General features: G+C 38.7%; 2 gene segments (V, D, J or C); one reads left to right on the forward strand and one right to left on the reverse strand.

The window, feature by feature from the left end:
- Positions 1-8,943: 8,943 nt before the first annotated feature.
- LOC116039051 lies at positions 8,944-10,216 on the reverse strand. The segment is given in 2 exon segments: positions 8,944-9,281; positions 10,092-10,216. A coding segment is annotated over 1 exon segment (264 nt).
- A 1,061-nt stretch (positions 10,217-11,277) lies between these two features.
- LOC118493329 lies at positions 11,278-11,791 on the forward strand. The segment is given in 2 exon segments: positions 11,278-11,346; positions 11,454-11,791. Coding segments are annotated over 2 exon segments (375 nt in total).
- Positions 11,792-14,265: the final 2,474 nt, after the last annotated feature.

A 14,265-nucleotide genomic window follows, 5' to 3' on the forward strand; every position in this document is an offset into this window, starting at 1 on the left:
CTGCTTTTAAGCAGAGACTTGTAGGGTTAACTTTAGTAATTCAATGATGGGATGTGGATATCAGTGAAGTTAGTATTGTGTGATGGGCGTGAGTGGACAATATACACATGTTGTAAAGGTTGATAGGAGCAGAGTAGAGAACTAAAGCAGACGGGAGAGGAGCAAAGCTGCAGCAGGACAAAAAGACAACAAAACAAAAAGTTTAAACATTGAAGTCAATCAGATCGAAGTGATTCAAACAGACATTTGGTCCAATGTTGCTAAAAATATAAAGCGTACCTTGTGTAACATTGTGTGGGGTCAGTTAAAGCCATTATAATTATTTTTTGAATAATTTAAGCAATGTATACATTTGAGAAAGGAGCGACTTTTGCCGGACACCTTTTCAAATTCCAACCCAGCAATCGTTAGAAAATCACAAACTTCAGTCAAATTCGTTAACGTGTACAAAGCACCACCAACTTCAAGCTTCAAGTCATCGATCTCCGAGGACTCCATTTCAATCCTGGACCCGTGGATAATGTCAGTGTGGTGAAGTTATTTCTCTGCAGAATGGACAATGCAGCTCTCCTGGCACCCGTGGTTAACCTCAGATTGCATGCAAGTCTTTTTCGGCAGGCGTTGAATCACCACACGCTATCGTCCACCCTGGCTGTAGATGTGTGAAAAGTAGGGCTGTCAAAATAACGTGTTCATTTCGATTAATTAATATGAGAAAAAATAACGCGTTAAAAAAAATAACACAGATTAATCCATTCCATATTGACGTTTGACCCGGAGCCGTTCTAGCCACCATTCGACTGTAAAATGAAGGAGGGAGATGAGAATGTGCTGCCTGGATCATTAATTGGAACATTTACTTGTAAAAATCTTCTTCCTGACAACCCTGGCTACCGAAATCTGGTACCACTGATATGTCTGCTCTTCTCTCTGGTGCTCTGAAACAGACGATACAGGCAACACAAACACAGCTGCACGTGACGCTAGTTAACACTATACTCAACAGCAGCTAACGTTAGCCTATCGCTAGCTAGTTAACACTATACTAGACAGCAGCTAACGTTAGCCTATCGCTAGCTAGTTAACACTATACTAGACAGCAGCTAACGTTAGCCTATCGCTAGCTAGTTAACACTATACTCAACAGCAGCTAACGTTAGCCTATCGCTAGCTAGTTAACACTATACTAGACAGCAGCTAACGTTAGCCTATCGCTAGCTAGTTAACACTATACTAGACAGCAGCTAACGTTAGCCTATCGCTAGCTAGTTAACACTATACTTGACAGCAGCTAACGTTAGCCTACCGCTAGGTAGTAGCTGGATTAAAAACTGTTAAAATGCTGACAGTTAACGCTAAATGGTGTAAAGTTTGACTGTGTTTTACTGTAGAGGATTCCAACACGTGTAACAATCTGGAACTGCAAAGACGGTGCGTTCAATGAAACTGGTAAACTACAGCCTCGTGGTGCATTCGAAGTTATTGTTAAATGTGCTTTTCCCATCTGGTGGTCGTTTTGGTCGTTCAACAGCAATTTATTAGTGAAATAAGTTATTGTTATTGTTATACATTATTAAATCATTTCATCTTTCTTGTTTTTTTTTTACTTTCTTCAAAAGTATCGGTCCAGGCACCGTTAATTATGTATGCGATTAATTTCGATTAATATCTTTAATTAATATATATTAATAATATAGAGTATGTAATTAATTAGATTACATTTTTTAATCGATTGACAGCCCTAGTGAAAAGGTGAATGGTGATCGGGGACGTCTATCAGGGACAGCTGGCTCTCGTCACATTCATCCCAGCGGTGCCTCCAAATGTAACAGCCTGGAAATGAGAGATAGAAATGATCACTCAGACAACAATGTTTTCTCTCCGGTAGCTCCACCGAGAATTGTTGTATTTAAAATAAATGCAAAAAGATATTTGAATGCACAATTACAACAATTACTCGCTTTCAGGTGAACATTAACAAAAATAGTAAAAATAATAAAAACAAAAGCTTACATATACACTCTTAAATATACTTTAAATAACCAAAACATTATTTAAACGTATCAATTTCTCTATAAAGTCTTTCTTACTTCAAATGAACTGAGAGATGGTACTCTCTCGTTCTCTGAAGACAGATGGTGGAGACTTCATCATGATGAGTCAGATTTCAGATTAAATACAGCTTTATTCAATATTGCACCCACACAACATTGAAGGAGATAACCATGTGTACACACAAGATGCATGTACCCAGAGTGTCTCTCAGATCATAGGATTGCTATAGATTTTATACTTTCTGGGGCCGCCCCCCAGGAAACCCCATCTGGAAACCCTTACATGATCTCATCATAACAACGATATATTCCCATATGCTATGACACACACAGCTCCTGTAGGCCTCTTCTCAGGTCATAGGTTAACTGTGCCTAAAGTTGTTATTTACTCTAGAATGACTCTAGAATTAACACTCTTGACAGCTGTTCAATCAGGGCCTCTTCTGTATCTGTTATTCTCCTATGCCAACATCTGGATCAGATCCAGCTTCTGACGCATAAGACTGCATAACATCATTCTGAACTTTTACCTACATTCTTTCAATAACACATTACAAAATATGAAATATGAAAATACATTTGGTTTGATTATATCACCTATCATGAACAGTTTCCAAAAATAGCAACACAATACACGGTCATTTTTACTACACACATCCATTTAATCTTTCAGGCTCTGTGTGCGGCAATAGTTTAGAGTCTGTGCATACATACACCACGTGTACCTTTCATGTCCCACCTGTGCCAATCTGTAATGGCCGCTAGGAGTCACGTTAGACTGGTAACATTTCACTAAGCACTTAACATGAATATACAGCTTCTAACACATCTAAAACAAAACCAAAATGCACAATTTTAATTGAATTTTAATCAATTTCGCTAACATATTTCTTACAGTTTAAGCACATAAACATTCATTTTCATACCTGGAAATGCGAGAATGAGGCATCGCGCTGAGAGCTCCCGCTTCCGACCTTGCAGACATAACTAATCAATCACAGATCAGTTTTCTCAAAAAGGTTAAACTAACAAATCACAGATCCGAAATCTTTAACAGGTAGCTACAGCCTACATATACAAATGTTCTCAAACAGTATTTACTATGTTAAACATTTTAGAAACGTTTTTTACCTTCTTGAAAGGACAAAAAGTTTAACAAGCTTTTTGTGTTTACATTTACTTTTTATGAATTTACTTTACTATGATCTCTTTGATCTTTGACTCAGCAATTTCAAAATTGTGTATCAAATCACTCTATTACATTCTCTCATTCTCTGTCAACCCTGAAAAAAAGCTTTCAGATCAATAAAACAAGTGCACAGATCCTTGTTGGTAGAATCTGTCGTTTTGCTTTTTAATTTCTACATTTCACACCAGTAATTGTGTGTATGGATCTCAAATGAGAACACAAATGCACACTGGCTGTGTGATGAAGACTATGCAGTTTAATAGGTTTTAGTAATTCAACAAAATCAACTTCAGCCAAATTGCCAATGTTAACCAATCCAATTTCTCAATTTCTATGCATTATATCATGAATAATTTATGAAGTCAGTGTTCTCACACTGAAGAGGAAACACCCTGTCTCTGTTGGAGTCAGTCAGAGCATTTCCATAGAGAGCCACTTTGCATCAGCAGCACCATGCTCCAGTGCTCTGGGAGAGTTTATAGTCCTGAGAGTTGAACACTGGATGACTGACAGCTGTCCTTCATGACAACAGAAGACACAGAAATCCTCCTCATCAAAAACATGACTTTGATCTCCGTCCTCATCTGGACTCTCCTCTGCTGCTGCTTCACAGGTAAAGTCCAGAGAATCAAACTCCTCTCCTCTATCAACATCCGTCCCTCTGAAATGAAGACGACTAAACCGTGACTCTGCTTTATGTTTTTGTCTCTGTATCCTCAGAGTCCAGAGGCCAGGTCACAGTGACTCAGCCTGGAGCAGTGAGCTCTGCTCTGGGAGGCTCCGTCTCCATCAGCTGTAGGACCAGTCAGGCTGTTACACACATTAACTATCTAGAGTGGTACCAACAGAGAGATGGAGAAACTCCTAAACTGCTCATTTACTATACTAGCACTCGACAATCAGGGATTCCAGATCGTTTTACAGGCAGTGGATCAAACTCTGACTTCACTCTGACCATCAGTGGAGTCCAGACTGAAGATGCAGCAGTTTACTACTGTCAGAGTTTTCATGTTATCAACAGTCAGTGGGTGTTCACACAGTGAAAAAGCGTCGTACAAAAACCTCCCTCAGTCAGACTGAACAGAAACTGAACTGACTGCTGCAGCTGGAAGCTACTGCAGAGACTGATACACTTCACTGAGGACACACACACACACACACACACACACACACACACACACACACACACACACACACTTGTTTGATAGTAAAGACTACAGAGTTTCTGTGTTGATAATCAGAAGTTGAAATTCACATCACTACAGTTGTATTTCCAAAGATTGAGTAGACAATAGTAACAGTGGAGATCTTGTACCTCCATGATTTATTTCATTGTAAATTGAACTCCTGGTTTCTTCCATCAAGAAATGCATCATCTGGTCATCTCAGACTTCTCATCTCAGAGTCACACGTCATCAAATCAGCAGCAGCTTTTCTTGCTCCACTCACTCCTCTTTTACATGTACAGAAAAGTTAAATCCACAGTTTGGAGTTCATGAAAATATTTTACTTCAGTAAATGCTCTTACCAAGAGAAATAAAAGACACAAGCATTTAAACACTTCATCCAAATTACAAGAACTCCAGAACATATATTCTGACCTGCTCATATGTGTGGAGCCGTGCAGATAATTCTGTTTTTATGTACCGACACTTATGCTGTCACCCAAATATAGTGGACGTGAATTATGTTCATAGTGATCAATTCAACAAACATATTTGAAAGATACTAAAGCAACTTCCTTTGTAGAAATAATGTCCTGGGGTCTCATTTATAAAACTGTGAGTAGGATCCTTACTATAAGTGTACGTACGCCCAAAAGCCCAATATGGCGTACGCCAATTAAAAAGTCAGATTTATAAAACCGTGCATACGCACATCTGTAAGCAATGTTCCCTTTATAAATCACAGATTACCTACAAGTGTGTGTACGTGGATCAGCCTCTTATCCTGCCCTGTACACGCCCATTTTTAACCATAAATAGTCAATGCAAAGCTCCTCATGAATGCTGATCAGTATGTTAATGACCCTGGCAGTTGTTACACCGAATCGTGATGACTGGCGGAGAAAAAGCAAAAAAATTCTCAGACGTTCAGGAATTGCTGCAAATTGAATTATAATTTCGTCCTGTTCTTGCACAGTGTAGGGAAACATGATCTATAACTTCATGTATTAATAATACGTCCAGAATGGCAGGCATTATGGCACTCGGGGACAGCTTCGATATACCAGACGTAATAAGATTTAACAGAACTATATATCATATCCAAACAAGCCTTAGTGATAACTTTAAGATTATATATAATATTTCTTAAAAAAAAAAAACACTTAGCTGTCTGACTTTTCCCTCTGGAAACAGCCGGTGGCCCCCAGAGTGGAGAGGACCTGTATTTGGACCGGGATGGCACGGTTCTGGCCCGTTGTCCTCTCTACTGGACCCAGTTCAGTACATAGATCCAAGAGCTCAGCTTTAGGGAATCTAAATCAGCATATTAGCCAGTCATCATCATGGTCCCTGAAGTCTCTTTTTCTCTCCTGATTCTTCCATTGGCGTAGTCCTCCTGCAGTGGCAGCAGTGCCATCATGCAGCATTACGCATGGGGGGGTCACCGCAGTATTTTTATATTTACAACATATTGTCTTCATGCAGGTTTTGTCACGAACAGTATTAAAGTTTGGACCGATAATGCTCCGTAGCGGACAATGTGACGGCGAGACGGCACCGATTAAACATTAAGAAAAAAATGTATTTAAGATTTGAGTTGTATTTTACACGGTGATTATGGAACAAGTATCACTCAGTACAAGCACATATAACACTGCTGCATTTATTCTTTATGATAACATGGATGATATGGAGTGAAAAAATGTGCGTGAGGCATCAATACTTTTATTTTTTTTTTACTTTTATAGTTATTCCCATTTACTTTCTGCAGTCTGACTTCAGTTCACCACCTCACCATCTGCGTCACCAATTCCTATTTTGTCTCCAAAATGTGCGTACGCATGGGTCAGAGTTTACGTGGAGGACCGCACATTCTCCCGTCAAGTTTTTTATAAATCACAACCTTTGCGTGGGAAGAGGCGTACGCACATTTTCAGCCCCTTGTTGTGCGTACGCCACGTTTATAAATGAGATGGCAACATGATTTTTATTATCGTGTTTGAAGTAATTTTAATGAATATTCTCATCCTCTCTCTTCTTTATATTTGAAGGAGCTGAATATGTTATGCTGCATAAAAGAGACAATCTGGAGAAAAAAGTAAAACAACGTTGAAGTTTATTGGTCTCGAGGAAATTTTAGTTTTGTGTTTAAATTAAACATGTGATATTAGTGTAATGCTCTTTCCTTTAAAACCATGTTGCTACAGGATATGTCACTGTTTCTGGTTAATTGCAGGTGGTTGTAATGACTTGTTCCTCTGTGTCACACATTGTTCATGTTTGTCAGGGCTTGTTTGAGGGAAACAGATGTTCTGCATTAGGGCTGATTACTGAAATGTCGACATACTCAAACAAGTGTTCTCTCATTCTCTGTCAACACTGAAAAAAGATTTTACATCAATAAAACAAGTGGAAAGATCCTTGTTGGTAGAATCTGTCGTTTTGCATTTTAATTTCTACATTTCACAACAGTAGTTGTGTGTATGGATCTCAAATGAGAGCACAAATGCACATTGGCTGTGTGATGAAGACTATGCAGTTTAATAGGTTTTAGTAATTAAACAGAATCAACTTGGGTAAACCAATCCAATTTCTCAATTTCTTTATGCATTATATCATGAATAGTTTATAAAGTCAGTGTTCTCAGCACTGAAGAGGAAACACCCTGTCCCTGTTGGAGTCAGTCAGAGCATTTCCATAGAGAGCCACTTTGCATCAGCAGCACCATGCTCCAGTGCTTCATCAAGGGCCAAAGTGTTTTAAGGGGAGTTCTCCTCCTCACTCTGCAGGACACTGCTGCCGACACCGACACCACCACCACTATCATCAGCCACGGGAGCTGATGAAGGTCCTGCTACTGCCGAAAACATGTCTTTTCGCTTTTTTCTTTTATTTGAGCCGCTTGGGTAACTTTGTTTCATTTTCGCGTTTAGACCATTGACATAAAAGAAAGGTTTAGACTCGTCTTGCTCCGTCTCTGTGTACTTCCTAGTTCTCCTGTCACCATGTTTGTTTATCTTTCGCGCCCGCACTGTTACGGACTAGTCCATTTCATTGTGAAAGTAGGGGGTGGAAGCAGGGCACCTGCAGCTGCAGGGGACGCCAATTTGCCAATTCCTCACACAGTTAAATGATAGATAACACAAAACCGCTTCGCAGCGCAGAGGATTTTTTTTTTTTTAATTCTCGTGCTGCCCCCCACGTGACATGAAAAAATGCCGCCCCGGGCGGCTGCCCGGATCGCCTGTGCAAAAACCGCCACTGGCTGCAGCAGAGTGGAGAGTCAGCCAGAGAGAGGGCTGCACTGCATCCAGACTTAAATAACCTCCTGCTACTGGGAACATCCTCAGCTGTTCCCAGTAGCTCTAACCATCACCTGCAGAGAGAGCACAGACAGCTGAATCACACAGCTAACTCAAGATGACACCATCCATTCATATCACATTACAATCTCATCTTCTTATCTGATTCATGCCTAAATCAATTTTAGTTTATTTCAGACACACAGGTCCATATCTCTCTAAAATATATAAAACACAACAACACAAACAAGACAAAAAGTTTAAACATTGAAGTTCATAAGGTCAAAGTAATTAAAACAGACATTTGTTTCAATGTTGCCAAAAATATGAAGTGTACCTTGTGTCACATTGTGTGGGGTCAGTTAAAGCAATTATAATTTATTCTTTTGAGTCAATTAGGCCACATATACATATGTATATAACAGTCTAGAGGAGCCAACTTGGAAATACCTAATAATAGTAAGAAATCTTATAACTGAATATATTTGAAGTATATGCAAAACATTTTCTCTTACATGCAACTCAAGTAATGTGATATTTTGGGATCACATTTCTGATATTAATATTTTGATGATATAATATGCTGATGATATCCAACTTTATCATTCAAGTGCAATTATTTCTTCTCAGGATTTGTGGTTTACACAGATTCATTATACTCTCTGTACACTTCTAGAAACAATTCAACATGGATGAGATACATAGTATATCTGATCTTCCTAAAATATCAACATAATCAGCTTTGTGACAAAACGAAATGTACAAATACTCTAATGAAGCAGTTTCTGCTGTCACAAAAGGTTTAAAGAATCTAGAATAAATTATGATATTACTTCAATCTTTCCTGGGTGACTTTCATGATTATCTGATAACTTTTTTGTTTTAAAAATGAGGTATACTAACAATGACATTATATTAACTTATAATTTCTTTCTCAAGACATATCCAGGACATTTTAAAATCTTAAAACTGAGTTAAATCTTTCTACACTTTTGGAACTATGAAGACATCAACATTGGTTTCTTTTAAAATAACAGACATGGATACAACTGATTTGATGAAAGGTTATTTATTGTGTTGAAATAATAAAATATTTAAAAGGCAACAAAACTTTATCAATGAAACATGTAATTAGACAGTGAGGGAAAGAACGAGATAGAAAGGTAAAGAGTAGCAGAGAGCAGACTGAGATCAGTATCAGAGTGAAACCAGTAGCAGAGTCCCAGTGAGTCAGGTCAGGACTGGGAACACTGGTCTCTCCTCAGTGTCTCTGAGAGTGGAGTCTGGGAGCCCTGGGTGGCCTCACAGGTCACAGAGCCCACCTTCTCCCACTGGTCTGCAGGGAGCCTCAGGGTGCTGCTCCAGCTGTATTTGCCGTCCTTCCCCAGCACCCCGGGGCTCCTGCTCTCCTCCCAGCTGCTGCTGCTGCTGCTGCTGCTGCCGTCCACCTTCCAGGCCAGACTCCAGTCTGAGGGGAAGCCCTTGTTGGCAAGGCACATGAGCGTGGCCTTCCCCTTCAGCAGCTCCTCACTGGAGGGGGGCAGCACCGTCAGGGTGGGACGGACATCACCTAGGAGACACCAATCAGCTTAGAGGACAGGGACCACACAGCTGTCAATCAACCAGCAGCCACTTGGACACCTTTACTGTGTGAGAGTTGGTTTTCTCCTTTAAGGAGTTTCTGTCAGATGGTTTTTCTGCTCCACCAGTCACTCACTCACACATTGTTTCACTTCCCTTTAAGAAGCCTCTCATGTAAATCAGCACAGAGAGAATCATCTACACAATGAGCTGATATATATCAAACTACACACTGGAAATAAAATGTCAACTTTTGGACAAATCTTTAAACCTCGAAATCAAGATCATCAACAACCTAACTATACATGACTTTAAAGTATTTAGTGGAATAGAAACAAATCCAGAAAATGAGCTGACAACATCAAATGTTCTTCATGTGATTTTGATCATCATTACCAAACTGTTCAAATAGTTTTCAAACTTTGAAACAATACATGACACAGTAAAGAGATGTTGCACATTTTCAAATACCGATCTTTATCTTTGCTCTGTTCAGTTGTTTGAATATCTGAATCTTCATTTGCTTTAAACAGTTATCATTGATGTGGAAAATTAAAAATGAATCTTGTAGAACAGTTTTTCAGTTTTATCTTTTCCACACTTCAAGTCATTTAAATTTCAGTTTGACAGAAATGTGTAAAGAAATGTTTAGTGAAGCTGCTCTGAGTTAGTCTCCACGATAAAGGAGGAGAAATAAAAACGTGAATACATATATATTTTATCGACTGTAAACAGATTTTAAAAAACATTACTTTACAATACTCACTATATAGTTTTTAGTATTTGTGCAGAAACTTACTTCCAACATTCAGTCTGGTTCCTCCACCAAAAGTCCACCACAGTGATACAAAGTCATTGAGCCGCCGTACAAAAACCTCTCACTGTAGAGAGACACGGCTCTCTGACTTTGTCAGACTGAACTAAACCTACAAGCCCTCAAGATGCTACTTTACCATTAAAGTTGGAAATAATGATTTATCCTCTGACTTAATTTTTCATTGTCTTTACAATGAACAATGAACGTTTGTTTTTTTCTATATCAACAGCAAACTTTTGTCTCTTAGAGTAAAATATTTCTGTAAAACTTATGGATTAATATTTCACAAATATGGAAAGGTAAGAGTGCAGAAAGTAAAGGAAGAAAAATAGCTCCTGAAATAATAGTTTCTTAAAAGTTTGACTTACTTCCAACATTCAGTCTGGTTCCTCCACCAAAAGTCAACCACAGTGATACAAAGTCATTGAGCCGCCGTACAAAAACCTCTCACTGTAGAGAGACACGGCTCTCTGACTTTGACACAAACAAACTCACCAAAATGAGGCTGTTTGTAAAATGTTGTCAAATAAAAAGAAATCTGACAATAAGACAGTGCTGCAGATTTCCTTAATGCATGTTCTTGGTACATGTTAAATGTCTGTAATTTCTTCTCTTGCAATTAATTTAAATAAGACAGAAGACATTAGAGTAGATTGACTTTATTGTCCACCTCAGTGGAAATTTGTGTTTGGCTTCTCCCAATGTACAGCAAAGGTAAATACAATGCACATAACACAGCACACCATTAAAAACATATAATATACAGAATACAATATACAATAGTGTAAATGGACAGGTAGCAGCAGATAAGTTCTATAAATAATTCAAGAAAGCAAATCTTATAAAATAACAAGTGTTCTCTGGTGGAGTCATTCTGTGTTCAATGGCTGTATGACATAAGGAATAATATACTTCTTGTAAATGTTCCAGCAGGTCCATGGGACCCTAAATCTAACATTTACTATAATCTGATAAAGTGATTGATCCATTGATGAACAGCATCATCAGAGTAATCCAAGTCCCTGTTGGAGTCAGTCAGAGCATTTCCATAGAGAGCCACTTTGCATCAGCAGCACCATGCTCCAGTGCTCTGGGAGAGTTTATAGTCCTGAGAGTTGAACACTGGATGACTGACAGCTGTCCTTCATGACAACAGAAGACACAGAAATCCTCCTCATCAAAAACATGACTTTGATCTCCGTCCTCATCTGGACTCTCCTCTGCTGCTGCTTCACAGGTAAAGTCCAGAGAATCAAACTCCTCTCCTCTATCAACATCCGTCCCTCTGAAATGAAGACGACTAAACCGTGACGCTGCTTTATGTTTTTGTCTCTGTATCCTCAGAGTCCAGAGGCCAGGTCACAGTGACTCAGCCTGGAGCAGTGAGCTCTGCTCTGGGAGGCTCCGTCTCCATCAGCTGTAGGACCAGTCAGGATATTTATAGTTCTAGCTGTTTAGCCTGGTACCAACAGAGAGATGGAGAAACTCCTAAATTGCTCATTAAATATACTAGCTCTCGAGAATCAGGGATTCCAGATCGTTTTACAGGCAGTGGATCAAACTCTGACTTCACTCTGACCATCAGTGGAGTCCAGACTGAAGATGCAGCAGTTTACTACTGTCATAGTGGACATTACATCAACAGTCAGTGGGTGTTCACACAGTGAAAAAGCGTCGTACAAAAACCTCCCTCAGTCAGACTGAACAGAAACTGAACTGACTGCTGCAGCTGGAATCTACTGCAGAGACTGATACACTTCACTGAGGACACACACACACACACACACACACACACACACACACACACACACACACACACACACACACACACCCCATTTGTTAAAATACATTTCCTAATACAATCATGTACAAGACATGAATGTCCTCTATCTTTTTACATTTTTCACTGATCCCACAGCTAAATGGATTAATACAAGCATCAGTATCAAGCATATGTTCAGAGTCCACAACCACAAAATCTGTTTGTATGCAGATTACATTTGATTATAATACCGTTAGTTTTCTTTCTTATAGGCCATTATTGTATCAGATATTAAAACATGTTTTCTGGTTCCTATCACTTCCCTCTTAAATGTACAGAAAAGTCTATTGCACACTTTGTAATGCAGGCGCATAATCACAGTGAGGGACTTCCCTGAATATATGAAATCTAGAAATCCCCTCCTTAACATTTGTAAATGATCAGACAGCTCATCAGATCCCTCCTGAGCACCGTGCACAGATCTCTGATCAACAAGTAAAACAAAGTCTGTTTCAATCCCAGCATCACTGATACACATGTTGAATAGAAACCAGTGGGTTGATTCTCTTGTAGATTACCACATCTGGACAGATGTGTTTTAGTGGAACAGACTGGAGGATGATCTGGGCTTCTCTCCCTCTGTCTCTTACCTTTTAAAATCTGGGTCTGTTGTTGATTTGTCATTCATATGTGTGTATATATATCTACATATCTATATCTTTTTTTTTTCTTGTTTTTTTAAACCTTTACTGACTGACTTGATATTTCACCATTGTTGGAATCCACTAAACTAATGTTTCTAATCTTACAAAACTATTATTACAATTGCACCATTTTTCTATGGTAATTGGAATTTTTCAAAAACATTACCTTACCCAGTGTAACGGACTGTTTAGGTCAATTGAGGGGATTGTGTTAAGTGTTAGGTATGTAACTAACACAACCACTTTCTTCAACTAATTTGCAATCTGAAAAAAATATGGCTGATGTTTTGTCACCTAGACTAAGCAGTGGGATGTCTAATTTCATAGGCCCAATCTACAATTAAAAGTTCTTCACTGACCTGGAAAGGGTGCATTAGATGGGTACAAAAAAATGGGGAAAAAAGCACTGCCCACTCAGCAATAAACCTGATAATGAGAGAAGACTACAGGCAAACTCTCTCTCTATTGGGGCCTGACTCTCACTGTTATTAAAGCTGCCACTTATTTTGCTCCACCACAGTTCATTTACTCACACCACTTTGTAAGAATCATGAATAACCAGGTTAATGTTATGTTATAATGTTTCATTCAAACATTATAATGTGACTCACACTGGGATACAGCTGATACACATACGGTATGTGTGCAGGTGTGTCTTCAACTCAACTACAGAGGATCGAGATAAAGACCAATCTAGGCATATTTGATTTAATAATTATCAGCTATAAATCTCGATTTTGTTCTTAAAATGACAGCAGTCAAAATCACCCCACTGTCCACCGTTAAAACATCGGTCAGCAGTTATATGACAGTAAGCAGCAGTGAACGATGCAAGCAGACAGCTGTTTGTGCCTTTTCCCTGTGAGTGCAGGTGAAACGCCTGCAAAGTGCTGCTGTTTGTTGAATATGAAAGTGTTATGTTTATGATGGGGATGAAGAGCGTCTGTTTTATTTTCTTAATGCTCTTCAGCTGTAGAACATATCACATCATATCATCACATATCAGGACAAACTTTACTCAAATTATTTAGTTTGTAACATGTTATTATTGGTTTCCCTCAAATGTATCATCACCTTGTATTTCATCATTAATCATTAATTTGTATTACTAGACCATGCTCCTAAAATAATCCATTCCCTCATTCGTTATTGAGTTAATGTAGAAGTAGAAATTACCACGTGTGTGTATAATCCCCTCCTTAACATTTGTAAATGATCAGACAGCTCATCAGATCCCTCCTGAGCACCGTGCACAGATCTCTGATCAACAAGTAAAACAAAGTCTGTTTCAATCCCAGCATCACTGATACACATGTTGAATAGAAACCAGTGGGTTGATTCTCTTGTAGATTACCACATCTGGACAGATGTGTTTTAGTGGAACAGACTGGAGGATGATCTGGGCTTCTCTCCCTCTGTCAATTGCCTTTTGAAATCTGGGTCTGTTGTTGATTTGTCATTCATATGTGTGTATATATATCTACATATCTATATCTTTTTTTTCTTGTTTTCTAAACCTTTACTGACTGACTTGATATTTCACCCTTGTTGGAATCCACTAAACTAATGTTTCTAAACTTACAAAACTATTATTACAATTGCACAATTTTTCTATCATGTATAAATGCATGATGGAGAAACCGAATCCTTTTTGTTTATATATGTATGGCTGACATTTAAAAATAGAAGA

The sequence above is a fragment of the Sander lucioperca genome, chromosome 16 (genome assembly GCF_008315115.2).
Source record: "Sander lucioperca isolate FBNREF2018 chromosome 16, SLUC_FBN_1.2, whole genome shotgun sequence".
Lineage (NCBI taxonomy): Eukaryota > Metazoa > Chordata > Actinopteri > Perciformes > Percidae > Sander > Sander lucioperca.